The sequence below is a fragment of the Canis lupus genome, chromosome 19 (assembly GCF_048164855.1).
Source record: "Canis lupus baileyi chromosome 19, mCanLup2.hap1, whole genome shotgun sequence".
Lineage (NCBI taxonomy): Eukaryota > Metazoa > Chordata > Mammalia > Carnivora > Canidae > Canis > Canis lupus.
The window spans coordinates 7,576,734-7,599,083 of NC_132856.1; the positions used below are offsets into that span (position 1 = coordinate 7,576,734).

The 22,350-nt window shown below is 43.3% G+C and overlaps 2 protein-coding genes across 4 annotated transcripts in view; one reads left to right on the forward strand and one right to left on the reverse strand.

The window, feature by feature from the left end:
* The first annotated feature begins 1,675 nt into the window (after nucleotides 1-1,675).
* On the forward strand, nucleotides 1,676-8,351 carry MKRN2OS (MKRN2 opposite strand). The gene is made up of 4 exons (XM_072785085.1): nucleotides 1,676-1,973; nucleotides 5,493-5,542; nucleotides 6,995-7,157; nucleotides 7,955-8,351. The coding sequence occupies exons 1-4, from the start codon at nucleotides 1,756-1,758 to the stop codon at nucleotides 8,193-8,195; spliced, it is 672 nt and encodes a 223-aa protein (XP_072641186.1). The 5' UTR covers nucleotides 1,676-1,755; the 3' UTR covers nucleotides 8,196-8,351.
* The window catches only part of TSEN2 (tRNA splicing endonuclease subunit 2), a 60,018-nt gene continuing 43,230 nt past the window's right edge, over nucleotides 5,563-22,350 (reverse strand). The window contains exons 14-15 of one of the 3 annotated variants that reach the window (XR_012011537.1): nucleotides 17,227-17,404; nucleotides 5,563-7,278 (exon numbers count right to left, since the gene is read on the reverse strand). The gene's annotated coding sequence lies outside the window, so the exon portion shown is untranslated. Of the gene's footprint in view, nucleotides 7,279-17,226; nucleotides 17,405-19,695; nucleotides 20,995-22,350 lie in introns of those variants that run through there. The other 2 variants (XR_012011535.1, XR_012011536.1) reach the window with 2 other exon arrangements.

Consider the following 22,350-nt stretch of genomic DNA (forward strand, 5'->3'; position numbering starts at 1 on the left):
GGTGGTTGAAATGATTTCTAAGGTTTTTTCTAGTTCTATGAGTCTGATGATCATTTTCTTTTCTTTTCTTTTTTAAAGATTTTATTTATCAATTCACAAGAGACACACACAGAGAGAGGCAGAGACACAGGCAGAGGGAGAAGCAGGCTCCACGTAGTGGGACCGACGTGGGACTCGATCCAGGGACTCCAGGATGACGCTCTAAGCTGAAGGCAGCACTAAACCACTGAGCCCCCTGGGCTGCCCTGATGATCATTTTCATATTAATACTTAACACACATTTTTCTATATTTCACCACACTGTAATTTATTTAAATGCATGCTGTGAAACACTTTTCTGAAGTAATTATACCTGCCATGATACCCACAGGTCTTCCCGTTACTCTTGGTTTTCTCTGGAACTATAGGCATCAATAGGGGATTAATTAAATAAAGCATGGTACAGGGGTGCCTGTCTGGCTCAGTCAAAAGCACATATAAGGGACGCCTAGGTGGCTCAGTGGTTGAGTGTTTGCCTTTGGCTCAGGGCGTGATCCCAGGGTCCTGGGATTAAGTCCCACATCAGACTCCCCATGGGGAATCTGCTTCTCCCTCTGCCTATGTCTCTGCCTCTTTCTGTGTCTCTCTCATGAATAAATAAATAAAATCTTAAAAAGAAACGCATACAACTCTTGATTTCAGGGTTGTGAGTTTGAGCCCCATGTTGAGTGTCGTGATTACTTAAAAAAAAAAAAAAAAGTGTGGTGCAACCAAACTATGGATTCCTAGGCAATCATCTGAAAGGATGAGCTGGACCTATAGTCCTGATATTGTAGATAAATTTCCAAGATGAGAGAAATAAACACATTTCAAACCAGTAAATGGTGATTTCAGTTTACTGATACCACGACATGGGATTTGAAAAATTATGTGGAAATATTCATTTACCTTACCATTAGTTTTCTCAGGGAACAGGATTTGGTGAGTGGGAAAATTTTATGGAGGAACTGGGGACATTACTTTTTTTTCTGACCTTTTTTGCAGTTTCTTAAAATTATTTTAAAATTGAGCATGTAGTGAAAAGTCCAGTTTGATGAATTTCCACAAACTGAATACTCTAATACACTCAACCCCTTGATAATAAATCAGAGCAGCCCCAGACCACAGAAACTGCCTCCTGCGCTCTCCCTCCCACCCTCACCTAGAGCAACCACTATCCTTATTTCTAACTGTGTTGTTAATTTTTTATGAGCAACATTACTTCTGCAATATGAAACATCAAAAGAAAATAGCCTCCAAGGATTTCATGTATTTATCCAACAACAAAACAACATTACCTATTCTAGAAACACAGAAATAAATGTGGGTCCTAACTTCAAGAAGTTCACAGACTAATGACTAATCAAATATCAGAACCCTAGTAAAAGCAGGAATCCACTCCTGCCAGTACAAGGCAACACTCAAGGAAGCGAAGGAAGGTTTCATAGAAAAGTAGTGCTTAAAGGATGAGTAGGAGCTGTGTGTTGGTGGTTGCAAAGTGTGGAAGGCTGGGAAGAAACTTTGTAAGGGAGCACAGATGAAAACTAGCTCTTTAAAACACCAGTTTATGGGGCGGTCTGGTTACTGGTTAATCCTCTTGGGTTTGGCTTCTGAAGCCGTCAATCAGAATGACATCATTGTTGATCAGGTTACTCAGGAGGTGTACATTTGCTAGCCAGGGAAAGAGGAAAAGGAAGTCTTGGGAAACGGCTCCTGGTTTCCCAGGATAGGAAAACCATGCAGCGTATAGAGGCTGGAAAGCCATTAATTAAATTCAACCACTGTAAGAAATACATCTACAGCTTCAGTGTGCCCCAGTGCTGCCCCCTTTGCCAGCAGGTCATGGGCTCGAGGAAGCTGGAGGAAGCACCTGTCAGCATCTGCAATCCGTTTACCAACGGGCATCAAGAAAAATGTTCATTCCTCCTTAGACCAACTCAAGGGACGTTTCTTAGGTACAGTGTTTTTCTGAGTGTTATATTAAGTGATTCTGTAAACTTTTCCTTCTGTGTTGTAGCCACTAAAACTTTTTCTTTAAAGATTTATTTATTTTAGAGAGAGAGAGAGAGAGAGAGAGCGCGCGCGAGCGCAGGTTGGGGGGTGGACGGCTGCGGGGAGGGACAGAGGGAGAAGGAAAGAGAGAATTTCCAGCAGACTCCCTGCCGAGCCGCAGAGCCCATTGTGGGGGCAGACCGGCAGACACAGCCCCATGAGATCCCATGACTCTGAGTGGAAACCAAGAATTGGACGCTTAGCCCATCAAGCTACCCAGACACCCCGAAAACTTTTTCTAATGTGTGCTACACAGTGTGAGGTTTGGTGGATAATCTTGCCAGTGTTTGGGCATTAAATCCTAAAATGTAGGTCTCTTTATTTCATAAAGATAGATGGTGTACGTACTTTCCTAGAGTGAGAAGTGCAAGACTATATGAATAAGGGAAGGTCAAACCTGCTTATACAATCTTAAGAGAGGAAAACTGATAGCTTGGAGATTTTTTTTACCTATAAATTTTGTGCTAAGAGGCTAACTGGGAAAATGACCCAGTAGTTACTCTAATCAAAATAATTTCTTTACTGCGAGTTAGTCTGTAACTTCTGTGACAAAGAGGTACAATGTACAAAGCCTGAAGAAAGACTATGTATAGACTATTCTGCATGGGGATGAATTAAATTGCAGACCAGAGGGGGTCTACCTCAGTTGTGGATACCACCTGACTTTAAGAAAGATTTCAGTAATCAAAAGAAAGGACTGTGCCTCCTGTGGAGTTTACAAATGGAATTAGAAGTGGCCCAGTGTGAGCCAGGTGTGAGAGCATGGGACACTACGGAATGATGGCATGTGCTTTAGGAAGTATGGTCATAAGCATCATTGTGACCTAGTGCTGAGACCTCCTGGCCTCTTTGAAATCTACCCTCTCAATTCCCATGTACCCTCAAGAGCACTGGTTTGGAATAAGACAATTGGAGTTGTCTATTCACTTCTCTGCTTACTAACTTCCTTAATTGATTTTCTTCCTGTCTTTACATGGGTGAAATGAACCAAAGTGTGCAGGGTACCTCATGCCTGACCCTCCCTGGATGACGCAGGGTGCAGAGAGAACAGTGCCACAAAGCCCCCAATTCCTCTCCCAGTTCAGCTCCAGCCCACCCAGAGTCTCTGTTCCTCATCTGCAAAATGAGGGTACTGCTGACCTTGCAGTGTGGTGAGGTTCAGTGGTAAGGGAGAAAAACCTGGCCCAGGCACCAGTCATGATGTTGAGCCAACATTGTCCTTTCCATCCTATTCTTATACTCAGTTCAGAACGCAACTGGCAGAAACTTTATTTCTCTCATATGAATGATGAAGCCCAAAATGTTTGGTAAGAGCCCTTCATTCATACTGACTTGGAGTATTACCTGCTGGATCCCAAAAGCTTTTGAATGAAGTGATTAAAATTCAGAATTTATTCCCCATAACTTTGGTTCATTCAACAATCCTTACTTAGCAGCTCTGTGTGAGAAATGCTAGGGATGGCACTGTGATGGAGCCACAGCCCTGCTCTCTAGAACATGATAGGCTTTCAGGTTGTCCCCTAATAAGCATTTATTTATTCTATGATGTGGTAGCAATACTGATGGGCCTGGCCTTGTGTGGTGATGTTGAAACAGGTTGTATGCCCTGGCATCCTCCCATCCCCTTAGGCCGGGATCTGCAGAACCCTAAGTAGTCCCCTGCCCACCAGACCTTCTGAGGCCAAATTCCAAACTGTTCCTTTCCCTTTCATCCAAATTCCAAAACCTCAGGACGGACTCCCACAACTCACCTTGAGACAGTTTCACCTACTTTGTAAGAGAGAACCTGCAATAACCCAAAGGAATCACTGAGGTTCTCATCAAACTGGGTTAAGATCTCTTAGGGCTGCCACATAGGGTTGTGTAGGTTGTGGACTGCATAAAGCTGCCTGGCCAAGGTGGTTTTGGGTCTTGAAACTCAGTCTGCACTACACTTGCCAAGCCAAACACTCTGGGCAGAACTGCATCTGCAGGAAGAAGGGGCACTTTTTCTTAACTTATACAAAGGTGTTGTATGGGACAGGAATGGCCCTGATGCTATGACATGTTTCTGTGACATTCTATATTTTGCTCCCTAGGAGCACTTAGCTATTAAAAACTTGTTAAACTAAGTCTTCTGCGGAAATGAGCAAACTCCAAGAGGGTACAGACTCGTCAGTCTTATTTCCTGTTGTGCCACTAGCCCTTCACTTCAAAGGCCCCCAGTTTATACCCCAGTAAACATCTGTGCAGGACTGGGAAACCAATGAAGGACAGGGGGAGGGAAGGAACACCTGGGATTCAGGCAGGAGACAAAGTGCAGTGTTGTGCTCAGCAGTGATCTTTGGGTAGATCACACAGTAAGTGCAGTGTTGCACAGTCAGACCTGTAGTTTTGCTCAGTTTCATTCTCAGCCTCTGAACCCATGGGGTCTCAAAACACTCAGAGTGGCTGCAACAAGATGGCCAGGGGGATCACACTGAAGGTGGGACCGCTGTTTGTGTTCTTGGTCATTTTAAAGCTTGGAACTGCTTGCTTTCATGAGGAACCTGCAGTATGATGAAGGAGCTTCATCCTTTAATGATTACCTCTGATTTATTCGACATCTGTATGTGGCAGGCACTCAACAGGCATTTTATTCGTCCAACCAGCTTGCTGGTGGGGGTGGGGGTGGGGGTGGTGTTTATGATGTTCCCATTTTACAGATGAGGAAACTGAGATTAGAGAGAAAAAATGACTCGCTAGGAAGTGATGGCCTGGAATTGTATATGAAGGTTAAATCATATGGAGTCACAGATTTATTTATTTTATTTTTTATTTTTAAAAGATTTTATTTATTTATTCATGAGAGACACAGAAAAAGAGGCAGAGACACAGGCAGAGGGAGAAGCAGGCTCCATGCGGGGAACCCTAGGACGTAGGACTCCATCCCAGGTCTCCAGGATCACGCCCTGGGCTGAAGGTGGCGCTAAACCGCTGAGCCACCCAGGCTGCCCAAGGAGTCACAGATTTAATGAACGGTCTCAGGTAAAGAGTAATTTCAGGAAACAAGGGCTGTCTAGGAAAAGTGGGTGTGGCAGCGGGCTACAAAGACCAAAAGACACAACTTTAGTTTTGATGGTAGAGGTCCACTGAGATGCACTCAGGATCCTTTCCCCAGTCAGCCTGATGAACAGGCTGTAACCTCACCTATAAGAAGGAAAGAATGAGGAGCTCCTTCAACAACTGACCTTCAGGTGTGCCCCTCTGCTGGGGAGCCGAGAGTTAAGCTGACTCTATGCTCCAGCAAGGCTGGCCTCCCAGCACACACGACTTTTTGAAATGGCAGGGGACGGAGAAGGGGGGCAAGAAAATCCAGGTAGGGGATCAGGGGAGTATTTTCTACCTCAAAGGTACTCTTGGCTCAACCAGTTTTTGGTTTGGACTCTTCACGTTTCTTTCAGGGAGTATGATGGAAGGTCTGATCTTCACGTTGGAATAACCAACACAAATGGTGAGTGCACTGTCACTGCCTTTCTCTCTCTCTTTTTTTTTTTTTTTTTTTTTTTTTTTTAAGTGAAAAAGTCCCCACAATACCTAGTTAGGGGAGAGTGGTGTTTCCAGAGAAAAAGTGATGATGACAACATTTATTTAGGGAATTCCTCTTTTCCCTGGGTTCTCCTACCACACTAAATGGTGGGCAATGCTACTCTGCAAAAGAGAAATACTTGACAGCAACTTAGCACTGATAAGTATTTCAAAGCTCTTTAATGTTTTCTCAGCCAAGAGTATCGCAAGTCTGATTTCTTTTCTTTTTTTTTTTTTTAAGGTTTTATTTATTTATTCATGAGAGATACAGAAAGAGAGGCAGAGACACAGGCAGAGGGAGAAGCAGGCTTCCCTGCAGGGAGCCCGATGAGCGACTCAATCCCAGGACCCCGGGATCATGCCCTGAGTCTAAAGGTAGACTCTCAACTACTGAGCTACCCAGGCGTCCTGTTTTGTTGGGTTTTTAAGAAATGAACAAACAGAAGTCTGGAGAGGTTGTAGTATCCATGATTTCTTGTGTTGGAACCAGAATCTGGACCCAGCCCACTGCCACTGGGGTCTCTAGGGACTGCGCAGGGGTCTCAGGGATATATCAGAGGATAGAGCACCTGAGCATGTGGTGGGGCCCACTGTTGTACACTTTAAAAAAAAAGTGTACATTTAAACAAAGCAGTTCCTTTAGCCACAGTTAGCTCTGAGGGTACAGCCTGGAAGCCCCGAAACCAGAACATTTGGTCTGCAGGCAGAGGGCCTGGCACCCCAGTCACAGGGAGGTGTGGGCCTGGGGGTTAGAGCAAGGCTGGGCAGGGGGAGGCTGTGATCACAGGCCTCCCAGGTGAAGTCTGAATTCGGCCTTTCTGTATCCACTCAAGGCAGGAGAAACTGACCAGTGAACAGAAACCCAGGACTAGGTTTTTGGACTCACATTTACCCACATGAGTTGTCAAATTTATGACCCATTATCTCAGTGGAAATTACTGCTGATTTAAGGAAACAAGATAGACCCACTTGTACCCAGAAAACTTTTGGAGAGGATGATCCTTGGCTCAATTATTGTCTCCATTTCCCGGAGGCAACTTCATGGTGCTAAAGAGCAGGGGGAGCAAGAACTGGGCTTCCCTGAAAGAAATGATTTACTGAGGGCAGGGAAGGCAGGGGCTCCAATACCCCTGACCCTTCCAGACTCTAGGCAAGACTCCATCTAAATCTGTCAGGTGAGTGGCTGCCTCCCCTGCTTGATCCTGGAGGGGAGTCCAGGGCCTCTCGTGATCTCTTAATGTTTGACAGTAATCAGAACGTACAATCTGGAGAACTTTATGTAAAGTTACTACAGTGGCTACTCTCATTTTCTGACCTCCTCTTATCACAGAGGTGCATTTTCCATTAAACTTCAGCATGACTCTAGTTTTCGTTGCAGGAATTGTGTATAATTACACCATGTACGGTGTCCAGCGAGATGAAGCAGGATGGGAGCAGAGTGTGAGCATCCCATTACTGCAGCCTGGCATGTTTGGACTGATGGATCAGTGGGACAAGTACCTGGAAGACTTCTCCAGCACCGGGGCCTGGCTGCCCCAGAGGTATGGGGCTGCAGAGACTACCTGTTCCTTGGCCTTCGTTCACCACACGGGTGTGACCCCAGCTCAGAGCACTCTTAAGCCGTGTTTAGTTCATATTGATCCTGTACCAAGATGGTAGTACCTGTAACAAAGTTGAAACAGGGGTTGAATTACTTTGGGTTTTCTGCAGAGGTGAGCCAGAAAATATTTACACAACAGAGTCACAGTATTTTAAGAACTGAACTGAAAGGACAGCTTACTACTCTAGCTATTTGATTAGATATTTTTACATACTTAACATTTAATATGTACAGCAAAGGCCATATTATATTCCCTTAAAATTTTTAAAAGATGTTTAAAATGTAAAAATACCTAACATTTTTTTTTGATTTAGCAATTTTGAAATTTCTCAATTTCTTGCTTCCTCAACACTTTTGATAATATAGTATACTTGTGGACCTAATCATTTTGAGGCTTCCTTACAATAGGTTTAGACACTGGGATACCCTAAAACTTAGAAATGGAATTCCATTTCTAGAATGTCAGTTCCCCTGTTGGCAGTTTCTGTACAACTTGTCACGGCTCTGAATGTCTAGGCGAGTCCACTCCTATCCTACTTAAGTCGCAGATAGAAATAGCCCAAGCTGCCAAGTATCCCTTAGAACCGCACCCCTGGGAGCTCCGTCGTCAAGGGGGCCGGCATAGCCAATGTGCTAAGAGCCCGATTTCAACTCTGCAAGTCCCTTGGCAGCTTGATGGCCTGTGCTCGAGCAGTTTTAAGCATAAGCCTTCCCTTCTCAACATCCTTGTTTTGTAAGGTATCAAGAAGACCATCACAACTGCTACAGTTACACCCTCACATTCATTAACTGCATTCTGACCACAGAAGGCAAGCAGCAACTGGACAAAGGTGAGTTCACGGAGAAGTATGTAGTTCCAAGGACCAGGAAGGCCTCCAAGTACATCACACTCTACCGGGCGATAGAGGAGCGTGGCTTCTACGTGACCGACCACCCTGATGAAGAGACCAACTCTCCTGAGGGGAGTGGTTTGTGTTGAGTGAAGGACAGCATCTTTAGTGGCTACAAGGGATTTCTACGTGTGTTCAGTTGTGGTTAAACACAGTGTTAACAGCTTTCTTTTAAGCATATTTCTACTTACTGCAGCATAAGTATTTATGGAATTAATAAAAATTGCCCTGGGTTTTAAAACTTATATGCATTACAACTAAATTATCCTCATAATGGTTTAGTTTTTAAAAACTGAGGTTCCTTGTTACAGCATAAAGTGGCAGCATCTTTTATTCACAGAACAATGAAAATTATTCCTATAATTAAAGTCGAACAAATTCACCTTTCCATGTGAACCCAGAAAGTGGGGATTTGTAGAAAGGTGAGAGAAACACTATTTATTTAGATTTTATTTATTTATTTGAGAGAGAAAGGAGAGAGACAGGGAGGGAGAGGGAGAAGCTGACTCCCTGCTGAGCACAGACCAGATGTGGGGCTGGAGCCCAGGACCCTGAGATCAGGACCTGAGCCCAAGGCAGACATTCAACCTACTGAGCCACCTAGGCGCCCCACCATGTGCTTTTTAAATAAAAACAATCAGGGGAATTCATAAATTGTGTCTCAAGGGTGCCTGAGTGGCTCATTCGGTTAAGTGTCTGCCTTGGGCTCGGGTCATGCTCTCAGGGTCCTGGGCTCTAGCCCTACATCAGGCTCCCTGGTCAGTGAGGAGCTGGCTTCTCCCACTGCCTCTGCCTCTGCCCCTGCCCCTGCCCCCATCTTGTATGCTCTCTCTCAAATAAATATCTAAAAAAAATCTAAAAAATAAAAGGCACATTGTAACCTTTTGACAGTAATAGTGAAAGAAGGAAAAAAGAAAAGATGTGAGGGAGGGAGGAAGGGAAAGAAAAAGAAAAAGAAAGAAAGAAAGAAAGTCAGTAAGTTTCAGAATCTAAGTTAGGAAATGGGCTCCACTTCCTTTCTGAGACTATATGCAAAGTGGATGGCAATTCCTTAAGTTAATCTGCTTCCATCTCATTTTACCTGACCTGACTTGAGGAGCCTGGGGTGTTGAGTTGACCAAGGCTAAGTACATCCCCTGCCTACTGTATTTGTTTATTTTTTAAACTAGTTATTTAATTTCTACAGCCAGCACGGGGCTCAAACTCATAACTCTGAGATCAAGAGCTGCATGCTCTTCTGACTGAGCCAGCCTGCACCCCTGCCCTGGCTACTTTATTTTATTTATTTATTTATTTTTATGAAACAAAGTATTCTTATTGGTGTTCAATTTATCAACATACAGAATAACACCCAGTGCTCATCCCGTCAAGTGCCCCCCTCAGTGCCCATCACCCATTCACCGCCACCCCCCTCCCTCCTCCCCTTCCACCACCCCTAGTTCGTTTCCCAGTTAGGAGTCTTTACGTTCTGTCTCCCTTTCTGATATTTCCCACACATTTCTTCTCCCTTCCCTTATATTCCCTTTCACTATTATTTATATTCCCCAAATGAATAAGAACATATGTTTGTCCTCCGATTGACTTCACTCAGCATAATACCCTCCAGTTCCATCTATGTTGAAGCAAATGGTGGGTATTTGTTATTTCTAATGGCTGAGTAATATTCCATTGTATACATAAACCACATCTTCTTTATCCATTCATCTTTCTTTTTTTTTTTTTTTATTTTTATTTTTTTTATTTTTTTTTTTTTAATTTTTATTTATTTTATGATAGTCACAGAGAGAGAGAGAGGCAGAGACATAGGCAGAGGGAGAAGCAGGCTCCATGCACCGGGAGCCTGATGTGGGATTCGATCCCGGGTCTCCAGGATCGCGCCCTGGGCCAAAGGCAGGCGCCAAACCGCTGCGCCACCCAGGGATCCCTCCATTCATCTTTCGATGGACACCGAGGCTCCTTCCACAATTTGGCTATTGTGGACATTGCTGCTAGAAACATCGGGGTGCAGGTGTCCCGGCGTTTCATTGCATCTGTATCTTTGGGGTAAATCCCCAACAGTGCAACTGCTGGGTTGTAGGGCAGGTCTATTTTTAACTCTTTGAGGAACCTCCACAGTTTTCCAGAGTGGCTGCACCAGTTCACATCCCCACCAACAGTGTAAGAGGGTTCCCTTTTCTCCGCATCATTTTCCCCATTCTCACTGGTGTGAGGTGGTATCTCATTGTGGTTTTGATTTGTATTTCCCTGATGGCAAGTGATGCAGAGCATTTTCTTATGTGCATGTTGGCCATGTCTATGTCTTCCTCTGTGAGATTTCTCTTCATGTCTTTTGCCCATTTCATGATTGGATTGTTTGTTTCTTTGCTGTTGAGTTTAATAAGTTCTTTATAGATCTTGGAAACTAGCCCTTTATCTGATATGTCATTTGCAAATATCTTCTCCCATTCTGTAGGTTGTCTTTTAGTTTTGTTGACTGTATCCTTTGCTGTGCAAAAGCTTCTTATCCTGATGAAGTCCCAATAGTTCATTTTTGCTTTTGTTTCTTTTGCCTTCGTGGATGTATCTTGCAAGAAGTTACTGTGGCTGAGTTCACAAAGGGTGTTGCCTGTGTTCTCCTCTAGGATTTTGATGGACTCTTGTCTCACATTTAGATCTTTCATCCATTTTGAGTTTATCTTTGTGTATGGTGAAAGAGAGCGGTCTAGTTTCATTCTTCTGCATGTGGATGTCCAATTTTCCCAGCACCATCTATTGAAGAGACTGTCTTTCTTCCAGTGGATAGTCTTTCCTCCTTTATCGAATATTAGTTGGCCATAAAGTTCAGGGTCCACTTCTGAGCACAGAGTGCTCTGGGCTCTCTATTCTGTTCCATTGATCTATGTGTCTGTTTTTGTGCCAGTACCACACTGTCTTGATGACCACAGCTTTGTAGTACAACCTGAAATCTGGCATTGTGATGCCCCCAGATATGGTTTTCTTTTTTAAAATTCCCCTGGCTATTCGGGGTCTTTTCTGATTCCACAGAAATCTTAAAATAATTTGTTCTAACTCTCTGAAGAAAGTCCATGGTATTTTGATAGGGATTGCATTAAACGTGTACATTGCCCTGGGTAACATTGACATTTTCACAATATTAATTCTGCCAATCCATGAGCATGGAATATTTTTCCATCTCTTTGTGTCATCCTCAGTTTCTTTTAGAAGTGTTATATAGTTTTTAGGGTATAGATCCTTTACCTCTTTGGTTAGGTTTATTCCTAGGTATCTTATGCTTTTGGGTGCGATTGTAAATGGGATTGACTCCTTAATTTCTCTTTCTTCAGTCTCATTGTTAGTGTATAGAAATGCCACTGATTTCTGGGCATTGATTTTGTATCCTGCCACGCTACCAAATTGCTGTATGAGTTCTAGCAATCTTGGGGTGGAGGCTTTTGGGTTTTCTATGTAGAGTATCATGTCATCGGCAAAGAGGGAGAGTTTGACTTCTCCTTTGCCAATTTGAATAACTTTAATGTCTTTTTGTTGTCTGATTGCTGAGGCTAGGACTTCCAGTACTATGTTGAATAGCAGTGGTGAGAGTGGACATCCCTGTCTTGTTCCTGATCTTAGGGGAAAGGCTCCCAGTGCTTCCCCATTGAGAATGATATTTGCTGTGGGCTTTTCGTAGATGGCTTTTAAGATGTCGAGGAATGTTCCCTCTATCCCTACACTCTGAAGAGTTTTGATCAGGAATGGATGCTGTATTTTGTCAAATGCTTTCTCTGCATCTAATGAGAGGATCATATGGTTCTTGGTTTTTCTCTTTCTGATATGATGAATCACACTGATTGTTTTACGAGTGTTGAACCAGCCTTGTGTCCCGGGGATAAATCCTACTTGGTTATGGTGAATAATTTTCTTAAAGTGCTGTTGGATCCTATTGGCTAGTATCTTGTTGAGAATTTTTGCATCCATGTTCATCAGGGATATTGGTCTGTAATTCTCCTTTTTGGTGGGGTCTTTGTCTGGTTTTGGAATTAAGGTGATGCTGGCCTCATAGAACGAATTTGAAAGTACTCCATCTCTTTCTATCTTTCCAAACAGCTTTAGTAGAATAGGTATGGTTTCTTCTTTAAATGTTTGATAGAATTCCCCTGGGAAGCCATCTGGCCCTGGACTCTTGTGTCTTGGGAGGTTTTTGATGACTGCTTCAATTTCCTCCCTGGTTATTGGCCTGTTCAGGTTTTCTGTTTCTTCCTGTTCCAGTTTTGGTAGTTTGTGGCTTTCCAGGAATGCGTCCATTTCTTCTAGATTGCCTAATTTATTGGCGTATAGCTGTTCATAATATGTTTTTAAAATCGTTTGTATTTCCTTGGTGTTGGTAGTGATCTCTCCTTTCTCATTCATGATTTTATTAATGTGAGTCTTCTCTCTCTTCTTTTTAATAAGGCTGGCTAATGGCTGACTTATTAATTCTTTCAAAGAACCAACTCCTGGTTCTGTTGATCTGTTCCACAGTTCTTCTGGTCTCGATTTCGTTGAGTTCTGCTCGAATCTTTATTAACTCTCTTCTTCTGCTGGGTATAGGATCTATTTGCTGTTTTTTCTCTAGCTCCTTTATGTGTAAGGTTAGCTTTTGTATTTGAGTTCTTTCCAGTTTTTGAATGGATGCTTGTATTGTATTTCCCCCTCAGGACTGCTTTTGCTGCATCCCAAAGATTTTGAATGGTTGTATCTTCATTCTCATTAGTTTCCATGAATCTTTTTAATTCTTCCTTAATTTCCTGGTTGACCCTTTCATCTTTTAGCAGGATGGTCCTTAACCTCCACATGTTTGAGGTCCTTCCAAACTTCTTGTTGTGATTTAGTTCTAATTTCAAGGCATTATGGTCTGAGAATATGCAGGGGATGATCCCAATCTTTTGGTATCGGTTCAGACCCGATTTGTGACCCAGTATGTGGTCTATTCTGGAGAAAGTTCCATGTGCACTTGAGAAGAATGTGTATTCAGTTGAGTTTGGATGTAAAGTTCTGTAGATATCTGTGAAATCCATCTGGTCCAGTGTATCATTTAAAGCTCTCGTTTCTTTGGAGATGTTGTGCTTAGAAGACCTACCGAGTATAGAAAGAGCTAGATTGAAGTCACCAAGTATAAGTGTATTAATATCTAAGTATTTCTTCACTTTGGTTATTAATTGATATATTTGGCAGCTCCCACATTCGGGGCATATATATTGAGGATTGTTAAGTCCTCTTGTTGGATAGATCCTTTAAGTATGATATAGTGTCCCTCTTCATCTCTCACTACAGTCTTCGGGGTAAATTTTAGTTTATCTGATATAAGGATGGCTACCCCTGCTTTCTTTTGAGGACCATTAGAATGATAAATGGTTCTCCAACCTTTTATTTTCAGGCTGTAGGTGTCCTTCTGTCTAAAATGAGTCTCTTGTAGACAGCAAATAGATGGGTCCTGCTTTTTTATCCAGTCTGAAACCCTGCGCCTTTTGATGGGGTCACTAAGCCCGTTCACGTTCAGAGTTACTAGAAAGATCTGAGTTTAGTGTCATCATATCTATTCAGTACTTGTTTTTGTGGATTGTTCCACTGAACTTCTTCTTAAAGGGGAATTTTAAGAGTCCCCCTTAAAATTTCTTGCAGAGCTGGTTTGGAGGTCACCTATTCTTTTAGTTGCTGCCTGTCTTGGAAGCTCTTTATCTCTCCTTCCATTTTGAATGAGAGCCTTGCTGGATAAAGTATTCTTGGTTGCATGTTCTTCTCATTTAGGACCCTGAATATATCCTGCCAGCCCTTTCTGGCCTGCCAGGTCTCTGTGGAGAGGTCTGCTGTTACCCTAATATTCCTCCCCATAAAAGTCAGGGATTTCTTGTCTCTTGCTGCTTTAAGGATCTTCTCTTTATCTTTGGAATTTGCAAGCTTAACTATTAAATGTCGAGGTGTTGAACGGTTTTTATTGATTTTAGGGGGGGATCTCTCTATTTCCTGGATCTGAATGCCTGTTTCCCTTCCCAGGTTAGGAAAGTTTTCAGCTATGATTTGTTCAAATACATATTCTGGCCCTCTGTCCCTTTCAGTGCCCTCAGGAACCCCAATTAAATGTAGGTTTTTCTTCCTCAGGCTGTCGTTTATTTCCCTTAATCTATCTTCATGGTCTTTTGTTTGTCTCTTTTTTCCTCAGTTTCCCTCTTTGCCATCAACTTGTCTTCTATGTCACTCACTCGTTCTTCCACCTCGTTAACCCTCGTCGTTAGGACTTCTAGTTTGGATTGCATCTCATTCAATTGATTTTTTATTTCTGCCTGATTGGATCTAAATTCTGCAGTCATGAAGTCTCTTGAGTCCTTTATGCTTTTTTCTAGAGCCATCAGTAGCTGTATAATAGTGCTTCTGAATTGGCTTTCTGACATTGAATTGTAATCCAGATTTTGTAACTGTGTGGGAGAGAGGACTGTTTCTGATTCTTTCTTTTGAGGTGAGGTTTTCCTTCTAGTCATTTTGCTCAGTGCAGAGTGGCCAAAAACAAGTTGTATTGGGAAAAGGAGAAAAAGAGAGAGAGAAAAAAGGAAAGAAAAGAGAAAAAAGAAAAAAGGAAGAAAAAAGGAAAAAAGAGAAGAAAAAAAGAAAAAGAAACAAAGGAAAAAAAGGGGTGGGGGAAGCAAACAAATCAAAAAGCAAAAACAAATAAACAAAAACAAACAAACAAACAAACAAAAAAAACCACGGGGGGGGGGTATCTTCTGATTCTGTATACTTTAAGTCCCTTGGCTTCCCCTGGAAGTTGTCAGTCAGTCTAGCTGGTCTTCTGGGGGAGGGGCCGGTTGTGCTGATTTTCAGGTGTGAGCACTTGGGGGAGCTGCTGTGCCCCTGCCTGGTGCAGGGCTCAGTGGGGGTTGTTTACCCCGTGAGGCCGCAGGAGGAACAACCGCAGTGGCGGGGCCAGCTCTGGAGCCCTGGAGTCAGCCCCCGCAGTAGCTCCAGAGCTCTCCGTCTGCAGGGCCTGGAGGCTCCGGGGCGGGGCCGCTGATCTGCTCAGCTGGGGCAGGAGCGTCCTCGCTGTCCTGGGCCCTCCCGGCCTCTGCCTGTCCCGGGGGAGGCCGGATCCTGGGCTGTGTCCCGGCGCCCTGTGCTCCGGAGCCTGCGCTGTTGGATTCCCGCTCCCGCCCCGCAGCCCCCTCCGCGGAGCCGCCCCCGAGCCCCCCCGAGCTGCTCCGGGTCCCCCGCCCGCGCTGCAGCCCTTAGGGAGCTCGGCGCACTCTCCCGGGGCGCAGGTGTCTGTTAGTGTCCCCGGGAGCCCGAGGGCATCCCCGTCCCCTGGGTCCTGCTCCACCTCCCCGCGAGCCCCTTTCCCCCGGGAAGGTCGGTGCAGCTCCTGCGTCTCCGGGACGGGGCTCTCCTGTCCTGGGGACACTCGCCCCGGCCTCAGCCCGGCTCCTCACGGGGCCCCTCCCCCTTGGAGGCCTTTCGTTTCTTTATTTCTTTTTCCCCGTCTTCCTACCTTGATAGAAGCGCGAACTCTTCTCACTGTATAATTCCAGCTGTTCTCTCTTTAAATCTCAGGCCGAATTCGTAGATTTTCAGGATGATGTGAAGGTTATCTAGGTAATTTGGTGGGGACAGGTGATTTGGGGACCCTACTCTCCTGCCATCTTGCCCCCGTGGCTACTTTAAATGCAGAATTCAGTAAGAACACAATGAAAGGTCGACTTCTTTCTTTAATATCTTCAGGGGGAGGAAGGGGACAACTGGGATGAGTAATTATAAAGAAATGAGGTGGCTTTTAACAACCACATCAGAATTTGTATATCCAAATGATCACTGAGCTTTAAATAGCCAAAGAGCAAAACATTTCATCATTCCTCTCTGGAAACTGCCTCCAGAATTCACTTTGTTTTTGCCCAAATGTGATATACTAGCATACCTAATCTTACTCCCCAGCTATGGCACCACATAAATGAGGTCTAATTTCAAAAACCGAATCCATCTTGAAGGAACCAATAATTCATTAATTTATTCATAAAAGACACTTAGAAGACTTGCTACAGACTCTTAAAGCCTGTTTCCAAAGAAACATTTGGGTAACATTTCAGCACTTGGTAACTTCAGTGGAAAAAAAGATACATGGCATCTAATCTGTTTGCATCTATAAATTCAGGTACTTTAAAGAAAAAGGAAACTTCCCACCCAGACTATGATACCACTCTAAACAGAATCATGACCACTATTCTGTGGTGTTCAAGAAATCATAAAGATATCACAGGGTAAAGATGAAAAAATGCTGAGTTTGGGGAATATTCCAATTTGTCCCTATTCTCTTAACACACTATTTTAGGACTCTACTTTTCCTGTCTAGTTTAAAAAAATTATTTAAATTCAATTTGCCAACATATATATACAACATTCAGTGCTCATCTCAACCTAATTGTTTACCCCATTATTGATAATCAGAGCAGCTGCATTTAATGAGTATCATCAAGGATTCCACACTTGAATAAACTTCTTAATCTTTCTTCCCTTTTAATCCTTAAGACCACCTTGTGAGGTAGGTACTAGCAATGTGCCCATTTTACAGAAGAAAAGGGAAACTGAGGAAATGACTTGCCCAAAGTCACACAGTGGGAACATCAGAGATCAGACCTAGGTTTGACAGCAGGGGCCCTGCCCTTAACCCCTGGGCCACCTGGCAACCTGAAAGCAACCAATGGTACCTGGGATGTGCTGCAAGTGGGTCACTGATTTGCCATCATCAGAGAAGATAAAGGAGAAAATAAAGATTTTGCTTGCATTGCCATTCAAATATGGAAAGGAAATAATGTCATAAAACTCAGATAAAATAAAACTGGTTAATATCAGAAACGTCAATTTCATGCTTTCTCGGGGTTATACCCCTTGATTTTCAAACAAACCTTTGATGGTCCCCAGCCCCTAAGGCTGGGGGTGACAACAGCAGTATTCAGGCTATTTCTTCTTTCACATCAGGAGGCTACAGATTTCCCTCTCCTAAAATTCACAGTACCACCCTACAAACTCTAACCCACACTGAAATAACACCAATAGATGGCAATGTTGCTCAGTTTTGCAGAATTATGACCCTAGCAGCCTCCCATTAAGTTTCTTTCATCATACCAGCTAAATGCTAACTGAAGGATGAGGAGATTCAGCATTGGCACCAGCTTGTGAGGTAGAAGGGTTCTCCCTGCAACCCCCAGAACGCGCCTCTTCAGCTCATCTTCTGGTGTAGCCCTGGGCACCGTCTAGTCCTTACCAACACTCACGCAATGACAGCCTGCTGGGCTCCTTTGCACTGCAAGGTCACAAAGTTTGCCTCAATGTTACCACTTTGAAAGTCTATAATGATCCACCCAAAGCATCTTCCCAAAGCCTTTAGAGCATGCATGAAATACTCTTACCACCAGGAAAAACCAGTAAACATTACTTATACACACACACACACACACACACACACACACACACAATGGCCTATCTGGCTCCCTTTGCACAGGAGGTATTTTACTACCTCAACTCTCCCCATCTCTAGGGCGGTCTTCACTACTTCACCTCAAACTATTTTTCTGTCACCTCCCTTTCCTCCACTGTGTCACCAACCAGGGCATAAACGTTGGCTTTGCGTTTCCTAGAGAAAACAATTATGGCAGTGCTTACACTTTTGGTTTCTCTGAAAGAAAAAAAGTATACCTGCTGTGTGCCAGACTTTCATGGGTCATTTCGTTTGCAAAACACACTCAGCAGGTAGTATTTATCCCCATTCCACAGGTGAGCAAACTAAGATTCAGAGGCAGGGCTCCCCAGGTCACCACTGTTTCCCTAGTGAGGACTTGAAATTTGGACTCAGGTTTTTCTGATTCTACTTTTTCTACTTTATCAGATTCTACTTTTGCCACTTTAAAGTTAGAAGAGGGGCAATGGGGTTGCTGTCAGTTAAGCATCCGACTCTTGATTGTGGTTCAGGTCATCATCTCAGGGTTGTGGGATTGAGCCCCATGTTGAGCTCTGTGCTCAGCAGGGGGTTTGCTTCTCTCTCACCACCACCACCCACTTCTAAAATAAATTTTTTAAGAAGGATTTTATTTATTTGACAGTGAGAGAGAGAGAGAGAGCACAAGTAGGGGGAGCAGCAGAGGGAGAGGGAGAAGCAGGCTCTCTGCTAAGCAGGGAGCCCAACACAGGACTCCATCCCAGGATCCTGGGATCATGACCTGAGCCCAAGGCAGACACTCAACCAGCTGAGCCACCCAGGTGCTCAATAAATAAATCTTAAAAAAATAAATGTTAGGAATAAGAATATCTACCTGTGTAATATTCTTTCTGAAAATGTAAAGATTCTAAAATCTTAAATCTGGGCAGCCCGGGTGGCTCAGCTGTTTAGTGGCACCTTCAATCCAGGACATGATTCTGGAGACCCGGGATCTGGCCCCGCTGCATGGAGCCTGCTTCTCCCTCTGCCTGTGTCTCTACCTGTGTGTGTGTATGTGTGTCTCATGAATAAATAAAATCTGTAAAAAAATAAAATAAAAAATAAAATCTTAAATCCTTGCAACCTTTCACCTAAAAAAATAGTGAATTATTTTTTTAATGAATTACTTTGAAATAAAATATACTTAGTTTTAAGTATATATATATAATATATATATATATATATTAGTTTAACAGTTTTACAAGTGTGCTTTTTCATATGTATTCCTAAGGCATCTCTGTATCTCATAAAATAGCAGAAAGACTAAGTTTTTTTCAGCTCATATATAAGAAAGCAAAGATGTAAAATAAACTGAGGGGTTTATTTTTTATTTTTAAAGATTTATTTTAGAGAGACACACAGTGATAGCACAAGTGGGGGATGGGCATAGGGAGAGAAACTCAAGCAGACTCCCTGCTGAGTGCAGAGCCCCATAAGGGGCTAGATCCCACAACCCATGAGATCACAACCTGAGCCAAAATCAAGAGTTGGACGCCTAACAGACTGAGCTACCCAGGTGCCCCAAATTGAGGGGTTTAAATATCTCTCCATTTTAGAAATGGACTATAGAAGCTAACATTCATGTAATCATATTTTTTAAAATTCTGAATTCAGTTGGTAAAATCATAAATGGGAGGGGGGTAGTAGGGAAAAGATACCTCATTTCTTTTTAACCCAAGTACTCTATGAGAAGGAGAAAACTAAGTTAAAAATCACATTCAAGTAAATAGTAACTTAAAGTGAAAATACTTTAATAATAAGGGCAAAAAAAACCCCAACCAAAATAAAAATTTTATTCCACAAATAACAATGATTTTTCAGACTTGTAGACTATGCTCAAAAATGAAGCAAAGCCTAACCAGTCCCACCCTGGTAAACCTGCTTAAAACCATTTCCCATTCTTGTTGGTTTAATCCCTGTCAGATGTAACATTATTAATTGATTACTTTCTAGAACTGAATCTCCTTATAGGAGAATTTAGTATAGTAGAGGCACAGATGTCACTATTTCTCCTGTTTGGGAACGAGAGAAAACATCAGCCTCTATGAAGCTCAGAGAATCAACATAAAATAATCAATTGTACAAATAACTATTTAAACAGATGAGAGTAGGTATGGTGATTTTTTTTTAAAGACTTTATTTATTCATGAGAAACACAGGAGAGAGAAGCAGAGAGACAGGCAGAGGGAGAAGCAGGCTCCACGCAGGGAGCCTGATGCGGAACTCGATCCTGGGTCTCCAGGATCACACCCTGGGCTGAAGGCGGCACTAAACTGCTGAGCCACCTGGGCTGCCCGGTATGGTGGTTTTTATGACATGAATGCTTCCTCTTGCCCCCTGAGATGAATCAGAATAGCTGGAAAGGACTGAAAAGTCCATCACAAGCCAGGCACTGTGCTAATAAGCATCCTGTAAGGGCCAAACCACTTAATCCTCCAGCAAACCTCTGGGCACCATATTATTTTTTACTTTTGTTTCCATCGAGGTGAGATTCTTACTACATAAACCCATCTTAAAGCAAAATATTCAGGGGCATTTAGTATATTCAGAATTGTGCAACCACCACCGCTCTGAAACATTACCCCTAAAGGAGACTCTGTACCCACTCAGCAGTTGCTTCCGAGTCTTCCTTCCCCCTGCTCCTGGTACCCACCAATCTGTGTTCTCTATGGATTTACCTATTCTGGATATATGCCTGGAATCAAACAATATGTGGCATTTTATGTCTGGCTTCTTTTGCTTGGCATGTAGCCGGGATTCATCCATGCTGCATGTGCCAGCACTTCCTTCCTTTTTGTAGCTGAATGGTATTCCATTGTATATGAATGCTGATAACATTAATTCCATTTTCTAGATGAGGAAACAGGTTAAGATACCACAGCTAGTAAGTGGGAGTTGGGATGCAAACCTGTGTCTGACTCTAAACCAAGGAGACCTTAGCCATCCTGTCCTCCAGCCAAGGCCAATGAAAGAGACCAAGCAATTGCTGAAACTTGATTCCAAAACCAGAGTCTGACAGTTTAAAAATCCTGAAAACTATAAGCCACCTGAGGAGGTGGTGCCTTAAAGGCTGCGCACGTGTGCAATGCAGAACCATCTATCGGTGCCCCACTGCGGCCAGAGCTGGGCCCACACCTCCCAAGGGTGACTGTCCAGTTCTAGCCTCGGTTCTTCAGAAGGTAGGATGAAGGTAATGCAGCTCTGTGATGACAGAAAAGCCCCTCCGGCACACAGAAGACCCTTGGTGAAGGTCCTCTCAGCTCTCCCACTTTCTGTGCACAAACAATGCCTGCATGTTATTGGATGGGCCTAACTTCCACAAACGCATTTCATTCTCAGCCCAGACTTAGCTCTGAGTATAAATAAATTGACACTGTGTCTTCTTGGTCTTTTGCCAGTCTGGTGGGTTTGAGTCACTCCTGGGAAGAGAGGGGAAACTCCGTCACATGTCAAGTGCTTTTTGAGTTCTACTCCTTTATCCACACAATGATGTAATTATTATCAGCAACCCAATTTTAGAGATAGGAAAATTGAAGCTTAAAAGGACAATTGCCCAAGGTCACGTAACCACTGAAAGGCAGAGCTGAGATTTGACTGGTTCCTTTCTAGAAGGCTCATTCCATTACCTAGACTTTAATAAAATTATCTCTGGGGAGACCAATTAAAAGTTAAGAACCACACAATGCTCCCAGGTTTGCAAGTGGGATCCACAGATGGTCCTCACAGAATCTGTGAACCTACTGAAGACCTATGTAAGAATCATATACATGAACATGTTCCTGGTGGGGACCTCAGGTTGCACCCCAAACCTGAGGCGGGGGGAGCACCACCCAGGTGTACCAGCAAATACCTGGCCCTGCCTGGTGTCCTGGTCTTTTTTTTAAAGTTTACTTTTATAGAGTGAATGGCATGGGGTAGGGGGATGGGAGGTAGGGTGAGGGGTGGGCAGAGGGAGAGGGATCCTTAAGCAGACTCCACACTGAGTGCGGGGCTTGATCCCATGACCCTGAGATCATGGCCTGAGCCAAAACCAAGAGTCTGATGCTTAATGGACTGTGCCACCATGGTGCTCCCAGCCTTCCTAACCTTTACTCAGACAGGCCCTAACAGGGCTGTATTTCTGATTTCACATGCTTTTCTAGGCTGGTGTCACTTTAGCTGTGGAGATCATGTAAAGGCTGAACACAGGATCAAGAGCTCTCGAGTCAAGTCTTCCACTTGCACTTTGTGGTGGTGCTGTGTTGGCCACGTCTGAGACTCAAACCTTTGTCCTGTGGAGGGGTCCCATTATTTGAAGTCAAAAGTCTATTGTAGGATAAGTAAGAACACAGGTGTCTGCCCCATCTTAACCCCCACTATCTGAATATATACTCTAAGAATTTGCAAAAAAAGTGGTACTCCGTATTGGCTATCTAAAATAAAAAATAAGGAGTCTGTGAAGTCTGCAGCAAAATCACCTAAGTTATGTCTGGACCACACAACATGCCATGGTCTAAGCTGACTGCCTAATGCTTGTGCTAGATGTGTTGCATACTGTCACGACATTTCCCCCACTTTATTATGTAAAAGTGTCTCCCATAGGAGTGGAAAAGCCCATGAAGAAAGTAGGGGAGTTTTAAAGTTCTAGGAAATTCCTTAAAAAAAAAAAAAAGTGATAATGTATTGAGAAAGGTGATCATATAAAAGATACAATCTTGGCTAAGCATATGTTCCCTTTTTGTGTGTATGGTTTTTTGCACTGGTGACAAAATATAACCTGCAAAAAAGTGTTGGTT

What these genes read in the sequence shown, in the direction of transcription:
- MKRN2OS (XM_072785085.1), top strand. Translation starts at nt 1,756, where the DNA reads ATGCAGCGTATAGAGGCTGGAAAGCCATTAATTAAATTCAACCACTGT. An exon ending in TGGAATAACCAACACAAATG is followed by an intron (nt 5,543 to 6,994) that starts GTGAGTGCACTG and finishes TTTTCGTTGCAG; the next exon opens with GAATTGTGTATAATTACACC. An exon ending in GGGGCCTGGCTGCCCCAGAG is followed by an intron (nt 7,158 to 7,954) that starts GTATGGGGCTGC and finishes TTGTTTTGTAAG; the next exon opens with GTATCAAGAAGACCATCACA.